At 38.7% G+C, this 20,145-nt stretch overlaps 1 protein-coding gene across 1 annotated transcript in view; it reads right to left on the bottom strand.

Annotated features, from left to right (window-relative positions):
• Positions 1–223: 223 nt before the first annotated feature.
• The window catches only part of COL9A1 (collagen type IX alpha 1 chain), a 90,784-nt gene continuing 70,862 nt past the window's right edge, over positions 224–20,145 (bottom strand). The window contains exons 36-37 of the mRNA XM_088795633.1: positions 14,502–14,579; positions 224–2,277 (exon numbers count right to left, since the gene is read on the bottom strand). Of these exons, the coding sequence (XP_088651759.1) occupies positions 2,093–2,277; positions 14,502–14,579 (263 nt within the window). The 3' untranslated portion in view covers positions 224–2,092. The remainder of the gene's footprint in view (positions 2,278–14,501; positions 14,580–20,145) is intronic.

The following is a 20,145-nucleotide window of genomic DNA, read 5'->3' as shown; positions in this document are numbered from 1 at the left end:
TGTAAGTAGTTATTTCCAATATTGCTTATGGTATCTGTGGAGCTTGTTGTACAGCCTTTTATATATCAAGTTTGTAAAACATTTTAATGAACTGTTCTTTGAATTTTTTTTAAATTTTCTTATGAATACAATATTATAGAACTGAGAAACATATTTATTTGGTTATCTAATTTTTCTTTTATTATATTTGATTATGTCACTCGTTAAAATAAAACCACCTTGGTGAAAAGACAAGGCAATTTCTTTGCATTTATTTGCTTATGTGTCACAGAACCTGAAAAGGTTTGCCATTTACATAAAGATCATTTAAGAAGTTAAAACAGATATCTCTATTTCCAAAAATTATCTACTCCACACAAAGGAAGAACATCTCCTTGGTGTGTGTAAATGGCACTGATCTACGGAGCCACGTTGAGCTAAGTCATTCTCCTTAAGCACAATCCATGCCAGACATACAGAACGAGACGCCATAAACAGTTTGAAGAAACTCCAAACACAGATTACATGATGATTAATTTGACCAAAGAAATAGGGCTAAATTTTTTAAATGTATAGAATGTACACACGAGAAAAAAAAAAAAAGTGATGTTAGAAATCCTATTAGGGCTCACTCTCCCTTGACTCAAGAGAATTGAGTTCCATAAACTAGCTGAAAACATTGACTGTTTTGTGCACTGCGCTATGCCCTGGGACAAGTCACTCATTCGCACTGTGACATAAAATGAATATATTAAATCTGATTGATAGTGTATATAGATGTTGATAAAACAGCAAGCCAATGTAAGTATGTAAATAGTAATAAAGTGCTTGAGTGGTCAGGCAATACCTATCTAACTGATAAGAATACAGTGTTTGAGCCAAGCTGCCTTTATAATGTGTATAAGAAAACTGATGAAACAGAAACCACTTTTGCAGCAGTGAAGTTCTAAATAGGAAGGAGCTAACAAACCGTTGAAATGAAGCCAATGGTTCCTAACCTAGAAACCGAGCAAGGCTAGACTTAGGGGATCCATGAAGTCTCTGAAATAGTCTGCAAACTGTTTGCACATATGCATTTGTGCATTTTTCTGGGGTTTGAGTCCCATAACTTGCATTAGACTTTCAAAAAGGTCCATGAAGCTCCCTGCCCTACACCACACACACACATATATATAGAAAGAATTTCTGTCACTGGGTAACATCTTCAGGGGAATAGTAAAGGCTTTTGATTTCTCTGTAGAAAAAAAGCACTAATATTATAAACATATGCCTATAGAAATACCAATAATGTAAATGTTTTAATGTATCTAAATAAGTTCAGTGACTTCTTTTTATTGAACATGATTATTTACAAGAAAACATGCAAGAGATTAAGAAACCATATTTATTTCTTCTTTGGTACAACCAGAGATGTTAACCTCAAACTTTTAAAATAAATAATCTCATCAACAAATCTTACGAATGGCAAGATATTAAAATTCCTTCTTTGCTTTCACATAGAAGAACTCAAAATGTTTATAGGTTTGGGATACAGTACAGTTCAACAAAAATTCAGGCTGACCGTGAAACCCAACGTGTGCTGTAAGAATATCATTCTCCATGGCACAGAGCTTTCTTGCCATTCCCAAGACACCACATCAATGGGGATTTTAAGCACCAGTTCTACTGATGGGGGTTTCTTCATAATTAGTCTGTAACCCTCTATGTAGCTAAACAATAATCTGAGAGCAACATCTAAGTAAAAAATGAAAATAACTACTGCAACTGAGGTACACCAAACAGTTGTTTTTGTTTATTGGCACAGTGGCCCACAATATATCACATATGTATAGCACACTGAAGTTCAAGATCCTAGGAACAGGATTATAAATTTAAAGGGTTTTTTTGTTTTGTTTTGTTTTTTAACCAATGACTCTGCTGTCTCCCCTCCAAGGGAAAGGAAAGAGGATTTATTGAATAGCACCATCGTTTTAAATCTGATCGTCCAGTAGGACTTCTGTATAATGTTGAAGGTAGTGTGCTGTCCTCTCTTGCCCAGGCTTTGGGTAGTGTTTCTCCTCCAACCTCCTTTGCCAGCCATGGTTCGTGGGATGGCCAAGCAGCACTAAACCTTTCACTTAGTTGGCCCTTTGCCTAAGGCTCGCTGCCCAGGATGCACGGTGCAGGCGGCTGGCTCGCAGAAACCAGCAGGGCCCGCAGGACCTGGGGGGCCGGGCACACCAGGAATTCCTGCCACCCCTGGACGGCCTCGCTCACCATCCCGGCCATTCTTCCCAAAGACGGCAGCACCTGGCTCACCTGAAACACACAAAGAGTGGTAATGTGAACAGGAGACCCCTTGAGGCTGCAAACTGGCGGAAAGCACAGGACCCCCGCAGCACAGCAGTGTACACATAGGAGCTTAATGAATGCTTTTGGAAATGATGATGAAGATAAAATTCCTTCATTGGACTTGGGTTTCTTAGATTTTAAAAGTGGAAGACCTCACATCTCTAATCCACTTTCCATCGGTACAACAGTGCTACCCAGTGTGGTAGCCTCTAGCCACGTATGTCTATTGAGCACTGAAATATGCCTCAGGCAAACTGAGATGAATTGTAAGTGTAAAACACACCTGCACTATGAAGACTTGTTACAAAAAATGTAAACTATTGCATTATTAATTTTTGTATTTATTACATGATAAAATCATATTTGGGACACTGTGAGTGAAATAAACTATATTATTAAAATTAACTTCACCTGATTCTTTTTACTTTTTTAAAGATTACTATTAAAAATATAGCTAATGTACAATATTCTATTAGTTTTAGGGATGCACCATAGTTATTCAACATTTACATACCTAAAGAAGTGATCACCATGGTAAGTCCAGCAACCATCTGACACTGTACCACACTATCGCAATATTATTGACTATATTCCCTATGCTGTACATTACATCCCCATGACTTATTTGTTTTATACCTGGAAATTTGGACCTTTTATTCCCCTTCTCCTTCCCCACCTTTTTAAATTTATCAATTGCAGTTGACATTCAATATTATTTTATATTCATTGCAGGTGTACAGCATAGTAGTTAGACATTTATATAATTTAAGAAGTGATCCCCCTGACTAGTCTAGTACCCACCTGGCACTATACATAGTTATTACCATATTATTAACTGTATTCCCTGTACTTTACATCCCCATGACTATTTTGTAACTACCAATTTGTGCTTTTTAATCCCTTCACCTTTTCATCCTGACCCCTCCCTTCTATCACCCCAACAAATCTACTATCCATCTGACACCATACATAGTTATCACAATATTATTGACTATATCCCTTATACTATACCCTACATCTCCATAACTACTTTGTAACAACAAATTTGTACTTAATCCCTTTACCTTCTTTCACCCACACCCCCAATCCACTTCCCATCTGGAAATCACCAAATGTTCTCTGTATCTATGAGTTTGTTTCTGTTTTGCTCATTAATTTTGTTCTTAGATTCTGCATATAATGAAAATCGCATTGCATCTGTCTTTGTCTGATACACTCCACTCAGCACAATACCCTCCAGGTCCATCCATGCCACCTCAGATAGTAAGAACCCATTCCCATCCATGCCCGAGCAATATCCCATTGTACATATGTATCACCTCCTCTTTATCCATTCTTCCATCAACGGACACTCAGCCTGCCTCCACATCTTGGCCATTGTAAACAGTGCTGCTATGAACATATGGATGCACACATCCCCTTGAAGTAATGCTTGGGTTTCTTCAGAAAAATACCCTGAAGTAGGTTACTGGGTCCTTCTTTGTGTCTTGTTATAGCTTTTGCTTTAAAGTCTATTTTGTCTGGTATAAGTATTGCTATCCCAGGTTTTTTTGTTTTTGTTTCTTTCATTTTCATGAAATATCTTTTTCCATTTCTTTACTTTCAGTGTGTATGTCTTTCAATCTGAAGTGAGTCTCTTGTAGGCAGCATTATGTAAGGGTTTTGTTTTCTTATTCATTCAGTCTTCCTATGTCTTTTGAGTGGAGCATTTAATCCATTTACATTAATTGTTGATAGATATTTACCTATTGCCATATTATTGGTAATACTGGTTTGGTGGTGATGAACTCCTTTAGCTTTTTCTTGTATGGGAAGCTCTTTATCTGTCCTTCGATTCTAAATGTTAGCCTTGCTGGGTAGAGTACTCCTGTTCTAAGTCCTTGCTTTTCATCACATTGAATATTTTGTGCCAATTCCTTGTGTCCTGCAAAGTTTCTGTTGAGAAATCAGCTGACAATCTTATGGGAGCTCCCTTATAAGTTACTAGTTGCCTTTCTCTTACTGCTTTTAGGATTCTCTCCTTGTCTTTAACCTTTGCCATTCTAATTGTGAGTCTTGGTGTGGGCCTGTTTGGGTTCATCCTGTTTGGGATTCTCTGCACTTCCTGGACTTGTATGTCTATTTCCTTCACCAGGTTAGAAAAGTTTTCAGTCATTATTTCTTCAAATAGGTTCTCAATCCCTTGTTTTCTCTCTTCTCCTTTGGGTACCCCTATGATGTGAATGTTGTTATGTTTGATGTTGTCCCAGTGGTCTCTTAAACTCTCCTCATTTTTTTTGCAGGGGGGAGGATTCTTTTTTTCTTTTTGCTGTTCTGATTGGGTGTTTCCTGCTACCTTGTCTTCCAAATCACTGATTCAATCCTCTGCTTCATCTAGTCTGCTGGTGATTCCTTCTAATGCATTCTTCATTTCAGTTATTGTATTCTTCACTTCTGACTGGTCCTTTTTTATGGTTTCTATGTCCTTATTTATGCTTGCTATCTCTTTGTGGAAGTTCTCACTAAGTTCCTTGAGCATCCTCATAACCATTGTTTTGAATTTTGTATTTGGTAGGTTGCTTGCCTCTATTTCGTTCAGTCCTTTTCTGGATTTTTCACCTGTTCTTTCATTCAGGATGCATTTCTTTGTTTCCTCATTTTGGCTGCCTCTCTGTGTTTGTTTCTATGTATTAGGTAGATCTGCTATGTCTCCCAGTCTTGGCCAGGTAGCTTAATGTAGTAGGTGTCCTGTGGGGGGCCCTGTGGCACAGTCTACCTGGTCACCTGAGCCAGGTGCTCCAGGAGTGTCCCTTGTGTGGGTTGTATGTGCCCTCCTGTTAAAGTTGAGCCTTGATTGTCATTGGCACATCAGTGGATGGTATTGACCCTCAGGCTGACTGGCTCTGGGGTTTGGTCACATCCATAGCTTATGGGCTGCTGTGCAGAAGGCTTACCCCACTGAGTGGGATTCGCCCCAGAAGGTTCTGGTGCCTATTGAGACCACTGTTTTGTGTCTGCCACTTATGGGGCTGATTGGTTGGTGCTCTGTTGTGCTCTGAAGACATCCTCCATGTATGTTGGTTCTGGAGGCTTTTGGAAAGGGCTCTGATGCAGGCCCACTCAGCTACTGCCTGGCTGGCCGGGGCTACCTGGTAGGAGCTACAAAGTGATCTACAGTTGTTGGCTGCCTATGCTAACCCTGGAAGCACGTGGGAGAGACCATGCTGTGAACCGAGGATGGCTGCCATCAGTACCAAGCCTGAGGTAACTCCATAAAAAGCCAGGACACTCAGAGGCCTCTTGTCAGGTTCCAGCTCCAGTATGGTTCAGCCACTGATAAATCCTCATGTGCTATGTGAGTTAAGTGAGGCAAGTTCTTTGGGAGTCACTAGAGTGGGAAGAGTTGCGGTCACCAGGTTAATGTAGACTCTGGTTTGGTGCCAGTGCTGATCCTGGTGTGACTCAGCAAAAATCTCACTGATTTCAATCACTGCTCACCTGGGGTGTGTGGATTCTGATAGTTTTTCAAGAACGAACCCAATGCGGGAGGGGCTGGCTGCTCATGGAGAAAATGCCTCCAGCTGTGGGTAAGTTGCAGGGGGCACAGGGGCAGTGTCCCAGCTGAGTCAACAGGATAGAGCATTGGAGCTCACCAGGCCAATCAGATTCAGATTTGGCCTGTAGGGGCAGGCTCAACATAGCAAAGATGGTGCCTGCCTGCCCACTGCATGGGAAGAAGACCCACCTCTCACAGGGAAAATGCCAACTGTCCTCCAGCCCTCCACCTCAGTCTGCCTCCCGTATGTTTCTGACGCTCCCTGAGTTACCATCTCTCCGCTGGAGCCCAAGGTAAGTGCCTGCCAATGAGTGAGTCTGTGCGCGAGGCATTAAGAGGACATCTGGGTTTCCTGCAGCCTTCTGTCCCACTCGAATGTTCGGAATCCACACTGTTTTTCACAGCTAGATGTTATGGGAACTCCTGTTCCCAGCACCAGTACTTGGGCTGGGGACCCTCACTCCTCCAGGGGGAACCTCCATGGCCAAGGTATCCCTACTGATTTTCAACTGCCACAGAGGTTTGAGGCCTGTTCTGCGTCTCCACCCTTCCTACTAGTCCCGTCATGGCTTCTTTATATTTTTAACTATAGGTCTTCTGTTTGGCTAGACTTCAGATGGTTCTCCAGGTTGATTGTTCAATAATTTAGTTGTAATTGTAATGTCTTCACAAGGACACAGGCACAGTGTTTACTCTACCATCTTGGATCTCCTCTTTTGACTTTTTTAATGTGGCTACTAGATTTAAAATTACTGGAACTTGTGGCTCTCATTATATTTCTTTTGAACAGTACTCCAATAGCAGCATCCCTTATTTCTAATAAGTGATCAATATCCAGACTGGGTAAATATAGCTCAATGGTTGGAAGAACAGGTTTTGGAGACAGATAGGTCTAAGTTCTAGTGCTTCTGTTTATGGATAGGGTGACATTAGCAAGTCACTAATTTTTCTGTTTCTAATGGGATAATGCCTTCCTTATAATTAAATTCATGCCTCAAAGTATCTGATAAATGGGAACTATTATGATTATGAGAATATTATTGATTATGTTCTTTTAGAAACCATGCAATGCACCCTACAAAGTTCCGTGACATTCTTCTCTGCAGGAGCTTACCCCAATGGGAACTTCACCACAGTCTTAGTTCCTTTAGAGCATTTCTTCCTTTTGTCACATTCAAAGTTTTTTGGTTCACCCAGTGAGGCACCCATAGCAAAGAGGGATTTCTGCTGAACATTTACCCCATCACACCAGCCATGTTTCATACTATTATTGCAAAGGTGGCAATAAGAAACCAGTGTAAATCAAACTGTATATGTGATGATAATATAATTCCATAGAGATCCTCCTTCCATCTCATCCATCTTAATTTGTCCATTCGGCCAAAAATGTGGAGACCAAATTTACATGTTCAATTACATATCTGCTCAGGTTTACTTTCCTTCTTTCTTGGTGTTTAGTTTTCTTTTCTATTTTTAGTCATCTATTACAGATGTCTTTTTTTGGGTTTATTATAGTGGTCCAGTCTTATTACATATACTCATATATTTTTAGAAGGAAGGCAGGTTAGAGATCCTATTTTACATATAACATCTCATTCTTCCCATTATGCTTACAAATTAGATCCACACAAAGTAATGTAATAGGATAAAATATGAATACGTCTTAAGAGAATAATTATCTTTGAAAATGTCCATCTCAAGGCTATAGATAAGTAGAGAGAAATAATTTCCTCTCATTTATCCAATAAGCTTTCATTTGACTATATTAAGTGCAGATGAAGCTGGTAATTATGGTTTTTTCCCCTGCAGATGAGGCCCCTGAGAAAGTTTCTCCCTCATCCAGAGCACCTATAAATACCGTGTTTCCCTGAAAGTAAGACCTAGCTGGACAGTCAGCTCTAATACATCTTTTGGAGCAAAAATTAAGACCCAGTTTTATATTATATTATGTTAGATAAGACCCATACTTATATTATCGTAAAATAAGACTGAGTATTATATTAATTTTTGCTCCAAAAGATGCATTAGAGCTGATTATCCAGCTAGGTCTTATTTTTGGGGAAACACTGTAAGGTTTTAGTAGACCATGCTTTTAGCAGAGCCTATTTAGATCTCCTGACACTGGGGGGAGGTAAAGGTTGATTATTTTAAGGTTTAAAAGATAGGCCAGATATAAAGGCATATAAAAGGTGATTTTCATGTTCTTTATCAGTAGCAATGTTGCCACTGAGTCAGACCAGGTCTACCTTAAAATCAAATAAAGATTAAGAGGAGAAAATTCCCAGGGAAAGGTTGCAAACCAAATGACCACAGGAACAAGGCAGGTATGGTAGGTTGGGATGGGCCAACTGTAGCCCATGAGCCAACTCCTGTTCTTGTCAACAGTTGTATCAGAACACAGCCATGGTCATTTGTTTGTATATTGCCTCTAGTTACTTTTGCACCACAAGGCAGAGCTGAGTAGCTGCAGCAGAAAACACATGGCCCTAAAGCCAAAACATATGGTGCTTTACAAAACAAGTTTCTGACTCTAAGTGTTATAAAGAAATGGTCCTGGGTTAAGAGACTCCCAGCTGTCTTTACTAGAAGAAAACCGATGGCACAAGTGTAATGAAAATTGGGCTGGATAATGATATTCCACAACAGCGTGGGGGAGGCAGCTGGGAGGACTGCGGCCTGTGATGAACTAGAGAGTGGATGCCAGCAGTGCTCCGCTCCAGCTAACATTAATCGATGCCGTGAGGGAGTATGGGCCTGTGGTGCCAGGACCTCTGATAATGTTCAAGAGAAGGTAGGGTGCTGAGTAATTAAATACATGTCTCTCCATTTAGAATGTTAGCAACTAATTCAAAAATTTTATTTAACGTTTGTAAAGCCAGCCTCCTGCCTAAAACCTTAAATTTAAGAGAATTTATTCTCTAATGAATAAACGCTATTAAAAAGCAGAAGGAAGGCTTTGTAGATTTTCATGTTTAGCTTCCCATCTCAACAAATCTTAAGAGAGGTTTTTTTCACTTGCTGAGTTTGTTCCACATTCCTGCTCATCCTTTGAGGAAACAGTTGACAAAGCCAGCCTGTCTACCCTTGATTTATTTTATGAGAAGCACATCTAGCCCAAGTCTCCCTTTGTCAAAGACAGCAGTATATCCTTTAGAGGTTTGGGTGATGTCAGCGTCATTATCATCATTATCATCACCATCACTACCAACACTTATGAAATGCTTTGCCTTTACCATGCACCATGCACTGTGCTCATTATTGATCCATTTTCCTCATTTGTATCCTGAGAGTTAAGAAGGTTAACTAATCGCCCATAATCACATAGCTAGAAAGTGTTGGAGTTATAAACAAGGGCCCTTACCCACTACCCAACCTAACTGTATTTCCATACCTATTGGTTTTCTAACTCTGCTGAGGGTGTGTGTGTGGTGGTGGTGGTGGTTTGCATTTAACTCATTGGGCCTAAATTGACTAGGAAGTACACAATAGCCAAGAGTTAGTATTAATTCTTCTAGAGTTCTACCTCTCATAAGAAAAGAAGAACATTTTTCTGAGGTTTTGCCCTGTAGAAATGACCGGGGCAGGGAGGGGGAACAGCCTTCACATAATAAATTGTCGATTTCTGGTGCGCCCTGATCCTGGGTGTTTACTCTCAAAGGTGCCCTAAAATTACTGTGTGAGAGCCTAATTTGGGGGTAAAGCAATGTCACAGTAGAAGTCATTCAAGAAGTCCAGTAGCTGCATTGAATATCTATAAACTATTTTTCAAGTATTAAGAACAGAGCACAGATCTGAAGTGTTCTCATTCTCTTCTGTCTGCCTGATGGGTGCGTTAGCTACACTAACTGCCTAAGGATCACATACACAGTTTTCTGAAATTCCAAGGACCTATCAAAGTGGCATTGCCAAATATTGCGTGATTTTTAAAAATGAATGTCTGTCATTCTCTGTGCCAACACTAGAGGGAAGTCATGTTACATCAATGGAGGCCAATCCCAGATGGACCATTCTGAAGGATCTAATATGACCTACAGAATTAATGGGACTATGTATGCGGGCTTTAAAAGAAAAACAAAAACCTTCAAATAATTTTCAGCCTTACAGAGGGTATTTGATGAGTAATTGGTTGGCTATGTAAAATTTTTGTATATGCTGGGGACTATCTTATATTTCTCACCTTTTGCTGAGCTTACTTTTGGGGTATTTGACAAAGCATATGTGTTTAAGAAGTTGATTTGAAGTGGCTTGTTTATATAAGATCCCTACCACCAAATAAAAAAGCTGCAGGAAATAGGATGACTACTGCTAAACTTAAGCCTAAACTGAGTGTGCCCTTTGTTTTTGGTTTTGGGTTTTATTTTTTTCCACTCAATAGTCACAAGCAAAGATCACCTATATGCGTATTTTGCACAAGAAACCTGAATAGCCCATTCACCTACTGTGGCCCAGCACAAAGCTAGCTCTATTCTCCATGTCCAAAAAGGGAAAAGCAACTCAGCTCACAAGTCAGATTCCTGGTGGTCACTTACATACGATTCCTCATTTAACTTACTCCATTCCCTCATAAATTTGAATACACACAGAGGAAGTCAGGACCCATTTTTACACACTTTTCCTTAATATCCTCAGAATGTCAAGGAACTGGTAGTAAATAGGCAAGTTGGGTGGCAGCAGGCATAGAGTTACCCATAATGAGACGATCTAATCAGATAATAGCACTGAAGGCCTCTGGTAAGAAACTGAAGGGGGGGTGGGGAGATTGGGAGGGACTCTAAAGTCCCAGGGTCTTTAATGTGATCCCACAGCTCTATGAGAGAGACAGAAAGGGAATCAAGACACTAAGTGATTATGAGACATGCCAAAGTCAGATGGCTGGGGCACCGAGAACAAACCAATCATATTACTGGACAGCCTTCCATCATTTTGTCTACTAAGTAAGCCTGGGTACAGGAAGCATAAATATTTGTCTCTGCCACTTATTACCTGGGAGACCTTTGTCAGGACATGTGACCTTTGTTAAGCCTCTATTTCCTTAAATATAAAAAGAGGAATAACAATAATAATAACAGCTACATTTGCAGAATATTTGCCATATGCCAGGCACTAGTCTACATGTTTCACAGGTATTGACATATACATAGACCTTCGTAAATAACTCAGTAGGGTAGGTGTGGTGATTATTCCCATTATACAGAGAAGAAACTGAAGCAGTAAGAGGTGGAGTAGCTGAAAATAAGTAAGAGCAAAGTAACAGAGAAAATAACCTGGCAGGCTGGTTCCAGAGCCCAGACTTCTTAAATACCTGCCCTGCCTACTTCTGACTGTGAGAAACAAACTGGGTGGCATATGTGTCCTTTTTCAACAACAGAGCACTACATCCAAAATGGCAGTCAATGTAATGGTTATAATAATAATCTATGGTCCATATGGTAGCACTACAACCCCAAAGGGCCATGCGATACTTAACATTGAACCAAAAGAGATATGAAGGGGAGACAGAGAACTAAAACTGTCCAGAGAGAATAAAGGCATTCTGACATTGATAGGAAAGTATAGGTTACATTTTTTCAAATATATCAGATATGTTAGCACAAAGAAGAATGACCAAATGATCTTTTTTCCACTCAGGAGAATTTGATCCCAAATCCAATATGAGGGACAACAAAGAAGGTTGTAAAATATCTTGTTCTGAAGGCTCTTTCGTTTAGGGAAGATGTGTATTTACCTGGAAGGTACCAGACAGCTCCTCCAGAGTAATATTGAAGGTTCCTCCAGGTACTAATGTCCTATTGCAGTTATGTTTGTCACAGGCCAGAAATCACATTCCTAATCGCATTCCAGGCTCTACCAGGGAAATGAAAAATGGCCCAGGTTCTCAGTGGTCAATTAATCAGTGAAATAATTTACTGCCAGTCAATACTTGGCATTTGTGATTGGGAGTTGAAGTAGATTTTTGTGGAGGGAAGGTCTGAGGTGTTAGGGGTGGTGCTGACTGAGAGAAGAGTAGCTTATTATTGCCCATCGAAAGCAGAAGAAAAAGTCTGCAAGGGTTTAACTCGGGTCCGGTGGTGTCCCCAACTCACCTTCATCAACCTCAAAGAGCACAAAAGTGGGTTTGTTATAGTAATAATTGTGATAATAACAAACATTTCTTGAACACTTAGTATGGCCAGAAACTGTCCTAAGCACTTTACATGGATTGATTTCTCAAAATTACACTATCACAGCTATACTGTTATCGCTATTTTATAAATGGGGAAACTGAGGCACAGAGCAGTTAAGTAACGTGCACAATGTCATAAGGCTAGTAAGTGACAGAGCCAAGATTTGAACTCAGGATGTCTGAATTGTGGAGCCCACACTCCCAATAGCCCACTTCCGGAATACTAGCTTTAGAGGAGGACAGACCTTAAAAACTCTTGTTCAAGAACTTGACGAATTTGGGAAATTGTTAGCTGAGCATATTTATGCAGAGAAAAGGGAATGTGAGCTGACCTAAAATCCAAAGTCCCCAACTGGTGCCTCAAAGAATGCGATAAATATGGCCCCTTTGTGCCTGTGTGCTAAAACTTGTAGAAAACTTCACGTTTTGAAAGTTAGCCTTAATGTTTAAAAAAGTAATCTGGAACTTAGACTTTTCACTAAATAATGTCAAATATCTTCTCAATGAAAATGTAATGAAAGCCCAGAGAAAGAAAGGCCAGATTTTAGGGTGGCACCAGGAAGGAAGGGGCAAGGACTGGCAAAAGGCAGAAAGGAAAAGGGCAGGTCTTAGGAGTCCTGAGAAAGGGAGCCCCTAACTTTTTTTTTTTTTTTTTGAACAATTCAGATTTAAGTATTAAATCTAAGACCAGCTGTGACAAATTTAATGTTTTCATAAGGGAGACAAAAGGAGGGCCAGGTGGAGATATCAGTGATGACCTTGTCCTTACCATGTTGCCCATACATGGATGTCTAATGCACTAAAAAGCAAATCAGCCAAGTCCCTTTACAACAGAGCAATGAACGCCCCAAGAGCATTTGAGATCCCCTTCCAGTCAGGCTCAGGGAATCTAGTGGATTACTGCATGTGAGGGAAAATGCGCCCCCTCGTGGCATTTTGGAACACTGCACACACAGAGCTGGTATTCCTCAATCTTCCCATTTCTAAACTTAAAGTGTGGTTCAACAACAGATTTTTTTAAAGAGGCACAAGAAACCATAATATATTTTTGATAAAGGAAAATCTTGCCAGTAGTGCAGGTCACTGGTCCAAGAACTGTTAAGTGATTTGTCAACAATATGGGAAAATGAGAAATTGTAAGTTTATCCTATACATATATAGATAAATACATTGTAATGATGATATTTTTATCAGCTTTAGAACTTCCTATTGCTACTATTGATAAAGGAGAAAAGCACTCAGTAAATTATATTTTCTTTTTCTCTCTTGTAAACACCCATCAAGGAACCCAGACTTATCTAAAATATTCTTTACTTGGCTCCATATAGTCCCAAACCTGATTCTTTCCTTTTCCAATCATGAAAGTTTCTTTTTTCAATCACAAAACATTATCAATTTGTGAAAACATCTTGACAGACCCACAGTTTTAGAAAGGTGGTGTTTAAGCTGTCTCCAAAAATATTCATATTTTTAAAACATATTTTCATGAGAAAGCAATCCCCAGGAGCAATGAAATATCTAATTAGGAAGCAATTATGTTTGGGGCTGCAATTACAGCCATGATTGAATATGTAAACCTGTGGCAGAATTAGAAAATAATCATTTCTTTTTCTAAATTTTCCTAAACCAAGCTTTCCAAATCCATTGTGGAAGCATGTGCCACCCTTTTTCTGCACGACCCCTCTCACCTTGGGAGCCTTCCTGAGCAGCTATAAAAGAGAGTTTGCTGGAAGGCAGCAAGTTATTCATGCTCTTACACTGGCTTTCGGTCCTGCTATGCTGCTTCAATAGTTGGACTTGTAAGTCATTTCCCAAGGGATGAGTGTGTGTTGCAGCCTGGACTCCAGGGGACACAGTAACCAGTGTGTAAAGAGAGAACAGATGCCCAGTGAGAGAATCCAGGCTCCTCACACAGAGGCTACTTTGTGGCCTCGGTCAAGGCCACAGTGATAGGTGGCTTGTGCGTGGCTCTTTGTGGCTGTGAGTACAAATGTTCAGGTTTATTATTTATTTGGATATGAGTTTCTGGAGGGTCAGGATGTTTGAAACATGAGCTTTTAAAGTACAATTTCAGTTACTCCCTGTGCAACATGAATAGTCTGTATAGTTTGAAAACTTGGATTAATTTTCCTGTTGCTCTGACTTTTTAGTTAAAATTAACAGGAAACTATCAACTAGGCTAGAAATGGAGAGAACTCCATTCATTCAAAATTTTATAACAAGTGCATTGTGGCTGGACCTTGAAACAATTTTTAAAGATCTATTAAACAAATTAATATTTCAAGTCCTGATGTTTATTTTCTCACAAAGAACACAGATATGATTTAGACCATTTAATTCTTCATTAAAGGTGGACTTGAAAAATTGATGCCAGCCATTATTATCACTTGACATGCTTAAGTAATCAGAGAGCAGTTCTTTAAAATGTTTTCCAATCAGACCATCCATTCGCTACCAATTTCTCAACCTCAATCTGCCATACACAACACTTACCTGGGAGACCTATCGCTCCGGGCAAACCTTTGGGACCTCTTCCTGGAGGGCCACGTTCTCCCCTTTCTCCCAAGTCACCTGCATTTCATTAGAGAAATATTATTTTTCTATATATCAATAAAAATAAGGTTCTGCATTTTTTAAACTTTAGGCAAAGCCAAAATTCAGAAACCAAAAGGTCATGAAGATGCCACAAATTAGATTGTAGTAGTATGTAGCAATGCAAAAACTGAGTTAATTATAATAATAGATCTAAGGGGGAAAAACAAATGATCATATCCATAGATGCTGAAAAGACATTTGAAAGAATTGAGCATTGATTGTATTGAGCATTCTAATACAACAGTCAATAAAATAAGAATCAATGACTACCTCCTTAACATAAAAAAAGGACTATCTCAACCCAAAAGCTAGCATGACGCTTAATGGAAAACATGATAAGAAGCTCCACTACAGTCAGAAGATTATAAAGATGCCCATTTTATCACTATTATTTATCATTTGGTTTGAGGAGTTAAAACCATCCCTATTTTCAGGTGATTTCTTAAACCCTAGAAAAATCAACTCAAAATCTACTGGAAACAATAAAAGAATTCAGTAAAGTATCAACGTGCAAAATTAATATATGGAAACCAATAATGTTCATATATATAAACAACAACCAATAATAAGATGTAGTAAATAGAGACCCCATTTACATTAACAATTAAAATATAAAATAACTAGGATAAAGTTTAATCAGAAATATGCAAATCCATCATGAAAAAAACTTAACATTTCTAAAGGATACAAAAAGATTTGGAAAAATTTCTTATGGAAGAGTAGCATCATTTAAAGTTGTCAGTTCTCCCTAAGAGGAAATTTCATCATGATCCCCATAAAAATACAGATTTTATTTTATTTTTTTTTAACCAGAGAGGTGAGTCTGAAGTTTGTGTAGAAAAAAAAAACAAAACATAAGCCAAACTAGCCATAAAAACTCCAAAAAGGAAAGGCAATATGAAGGGAATTAATCCTACCAAATATTAAACCAATTAAAATGTTGTGATACTGGTACATAAATAGACCAATGAAACAGAATAGAAAGTCTGAAAATAGACCCACCTACATGCAAGAATTTTGTTTGTAATAAAGGTGCCATCTTAAAGTGGGGAAAAGTTGAATAATTCAATAGTGTTGGAAAAGTCGGTAGCCAACTGGAAATAAGAAAAGTTGGATCTCTTCCTTACACCATAATCCAGGATAAATTACAAATGTATCAAATATTTTAAATGTAATTTAGGAACCAGAGGAAAACAAGGGAGAATTGTTTCATAAGCTTAGATTTGAGTTGGACTTCTATTATAATTCAAAATCCTAAGAGTTCCTAAAATCAATACAAAAAAGACCAACAATGCAATAAAAAATAAGCAGAATACATGAGCAGGAAAGTCAGTAAAAGAAAATAAAAATGGCTCTTAAATATATGAAAAATTCCCTGACTTCACTCTCATAACACAGTTAATATAAATGTAGAACAAGGATGCTATTTTAACATATAAGATAAGCAAAAGTTCCAAAGCTTAATTAAACATATGCTAGCAAGTCTGTGGAAAAATACACTATTGCACATCCCTGATAAGAGTGTAAATTGGTACAGTCTCTTGGGTAATTTGACAATCCCTCTCAAAATTGCAAATGGAAGTACCATTTTACCCAGCAATTCCACTTCTAGGAATTTATCCTGGAAATATAGATCTTATGTTGATATTTTTACAAAAATGAAATATATTCACTGTTGTTCACTGCAGCCTTGCTGTAATAGCAGAAGATTGCAAACAATCTAAATGTCCATTACAGAGTTAAATACATTATGGTACTTCCACAGAATGGAATACTATGCAGCTGTGAAGCAGAAGCAGGATGCTCTCTTTGACATCTCCAAGACATGTTGTTAAGTGAAAAAAAAAACAAGGTGCAGATCACTTACTAAAGGACAATATGATTTGTTTTTTAAAGAATGCATGAAAAATGTGTATTCATATAGCCTTGTACATTATTGTCAGTAAGGATATGTAAGAAATAAATGATAGTGATTACCTAATAGGAAGAATAAAGGAAACTAGGCAGATGGGAGACAGGATTGGCAGAGAAACTCTTCACTTGTCTCGTCCTGCGCAACGAGGGTTGTGGGGAGTGAGGAGGGCGGCGCAGGGTTAAGAAAGACAGTAGCCAAGAATCATGTGCAAGCGGGTCCAAGGGTCTCCAGCCTCAAGGACTGAGCCCCAAATCGGGCCAATGCATAAGTTTTATTAGTTAGGTGAGGAAGTAAAGGAGATAAAGCTTGTCAATCTCAAGATCTGTGAATCCCGTACATTATAATAGGAAACTGATTCAAGACAATCACCCTTGCCTGCAGGCAGCAGAATCCTAAGTCTCAGGATGTATGTATTTCCCGGAGGGACAAAACCTTTATGCATATGAATAGATGGAGAGCACACCACTGAATCACTCCCCCTGCAGGTTGTGGGAAGGAATGCAGCCACAGAGGCAGAGGCTCCCCTTAGCCGGGTAAGGTAGGGGGCTGTGCCCACCTCTATCAACCCCGTGAGTTCCCCAGATGGTCCCCACACAGCTGCGTCTGGCTTGGGTTGCCCCCACCCCCCACCCACCCCCTGTGTGGAGTCGTACCTGTCTTTGACTAGCCAGCCATATTTTGGGGCCAAATGGAGACATAAGGTGTAAGCACAAAGGTGAAGCAAAGTCCCTGAAAGGATCCATGTCACAGACTCTCCTTTCTTTAGGGGCAGGTACGAGGAGACAGACGGGTAGGCTGCTGTGTGGCAACATTCACTAAATATCTTTTTATACATTTTTAAATTCTTGAACAGTGTAAATTTACTATTACCGAAAACAAATTAGTGAATGTCCAAAATTTAAAGTGTGCTGTCAAAAGTGCCTACATTTCACTACGGAGTCATTACTGACAGGGAATATGCTTTGGATTGCAACCAGCCATGTGTATTTGCAAGACAGTTGATTAAATTTAGGGATTCAGCAGTCACAGAACAAAGCTGCGTTAATTATCCTGGCTCCTGCAGAGACCAAACCCAGAGACATGGCCTCATTAACTAAGTGCTCTAATACTTTAGTTAGCTGGTCCTAAATGACATCTACTGCTCCTACTAGAAGGCATTATCCTCCTATCCCATTGGTATAGTATTATATTCTTTTCTACAGTTTTAGAAAATGCAATGGCATTTTGTAACAAACTCTATACATCATCATTTTTTCCAACATCTGTGTCAGCCCAACCTCATTCAATACTGAGTCATTAGTTATCATTTTAAAAACAAAGGCATGTACACAACAAAAATAGGAAGCATAGCTATATAACCATTGACACAATAGTCAAATAGTCAAAAATATCTAATCATGAAGGAATATTTAACTCATACTTTGAGTTTTAACTGTGAATGTCCTCGTGTGAGTTTTTATGATAAATCAACTACATTTTCAAGACTATTTAAATTTATATAAATACTATGTAAGGATATAGAGCTCAGGATGAACTCCTATTCACATAGGCCAATTTTTTTCACACTCATCAATAGGGCCTACTGTACTAGGAAGATATGACAATTGGCATTTTAAAAACTAACAACTTAAACATGCTTGTCAACTTAGCAACTTAAATACCCTATCACTGTAATTCTGGACACTGACAATGAGAAGAGAGTCTGTAAATATGCCATAGTTTTTGAAGATGTGAGATGAAGATTATAAATTAAAACGCAACTTTCACAGGGACACTGGAAGTTAAAAACACAGTCCGGTGTGAGGCCATGTCAACTGCAAAGTGCTGCTTGCCAGGGATAAGATGCATAATACTAACCTCTGTCTTCATTGTGATGCTGTATTTTGTTTATCGGCCATAGAAAAACAAATTTTAGATGGGCTCCAAGACAAAGCCACCCTGCAAACTGCTGCTCCACAGCAAACTGTGGTCTTGTTTATCACCAGGGTTATCTACTTCTTCTAACCCTGGTCATGACTTCTTTTGAGATGTTCAAAAAGCAGCTCAAGGAACTAAAGGTCCACCTTTGCTAGCCTATTGTGTCAGAAAATACTTATAAAGAGCTTATAAAATAGGCTTTACATAAGGTATGAAGGAGAAAATGCAGTTTGAGTAGAAAAACAGCTCATTACAAACAGAGTGGCTAAAATTTTTAACATTGTTCCATAGTTGCTATTTATTTCATTTATTCAAAAGCTATAATTGATGGTCCATCCTCATGTGAGCAGATTAATATTGAAAAAGGTGTTGGTCACAATTATTACTGTATTTCCTCAACCTTCATTTACATATTGAGAGGTCTGTCTGACTCACAATAAAATATCCAAAAAAGTATGCAGCCTTACTCACAGGACTTAAAATTAATCTACACCATGAACATTTGAAAATGGTATTTATAACATGAAAGACTGACTTAATACTAAGCAAAGTGAACATAAGGCCAGTTAGTTATGTTTCTGCTTGCATATACACACAAAATGTGCTTAAGGCAAGGGCTTTGGCCCTACCATGTCTGTATAATATTGTGTAAAACATGTTGATGAGAAACAAAAATAATTTAAAATACAATTTAAGCTTTGATTATGATTTGATTATTATTTCTACTAGGTCCTATTGAAAATGTTTCATTGTGTTTTTCACAGTAATATTTTAGGAGGAAAAGATTTGATTAAGACATAACCTGAAGTATTGAAAGCTGTAGTAAAACTTAGTTCTGTGTTATTTATGTGGCAATTTCTCTGGAAAAAGACTCTCAAAGTGACTATACAGCAGAGCAAGACTCATACCATTCCTTCTTTATTAGGCATAGGCAAAAGGCAACACGTGACCATGAAATACATCTCTTCTCTAATAGGCTGACCATTTATGTGTCAAACGGTAAAGTGTTTATTCTCAGGGAAAATTTGGCCTGTAACCCTTGGATAGTAGCACACTATAAGTTTTCTATTAAACACTGTTAATATATGTAGTGGGACAAGAAAGGTCTAGTCCAGTTACCTAGAATCATACATTTCCAAATGTGTGACAGGGTTGATTGATAAAGAAAATCGGATTGTACCTTTTTGCACATAACCCAAATTTTAAGAAGTGAAACTGAGACAAGATGCTGCTTTAAAGGAATCCAGTGACAAGAAAGGGATGAGAGGGCTGGGGAAAGAAAGTCTTTTACAAAAAAGAAAAGGACTAGATTATAGACTATGTCATAAATACTGAAGAAAAATTAGGGGAAAATCCCTTCTATGGTCAAGCAATGCTTGATAAATGATCTTAGCAGTAGAGACACTTTTCAGGTTCCAAACATAGAAATATAGTTTTCTTCCTCTCAAAATTAGGTTTATCTGCTAGGCCCAACACAGCCCAACCCAACCACGATTCAATGCTGCTTAGAGCTTTGAACCCAGAAAGTTTCCCAAACATTTCACCTTTGTTACCAGTGGTTCTCAGCCCTAGTTGCACATTAAAATCACCAGGGTATATTTTTCAGTCTTGATGCCCAGACCAATTAAATCAGAATCTCTGGGAATGGGACCCAGACATGAGTCATTTTTAAAGCTCCTCGGGTGGTTCCAGTGAGCAGCCCTGGCTGAG

This window comes from Rhinolophus sinicus, chromosome 2 (assembly GCF_057876585.1).
Source record: "Rhinolophus sinicus isolate RSI-liver-muscle chromosome 2, RSI-T2T, whole genome shotgun sequence".
Classification (NCBI taxonomy): Eukaryota; Metazoa; Chordata; class Mammalia; order Chiroptera; family Rhinolophidae; genus Rhinolophus; species Rhinolophus sinicus.
The sequence above is the reverse complement of the archived record's forward strand: the minus strand, read 5'-3'. Positions and strand labels throughout refer to the sequence as shown.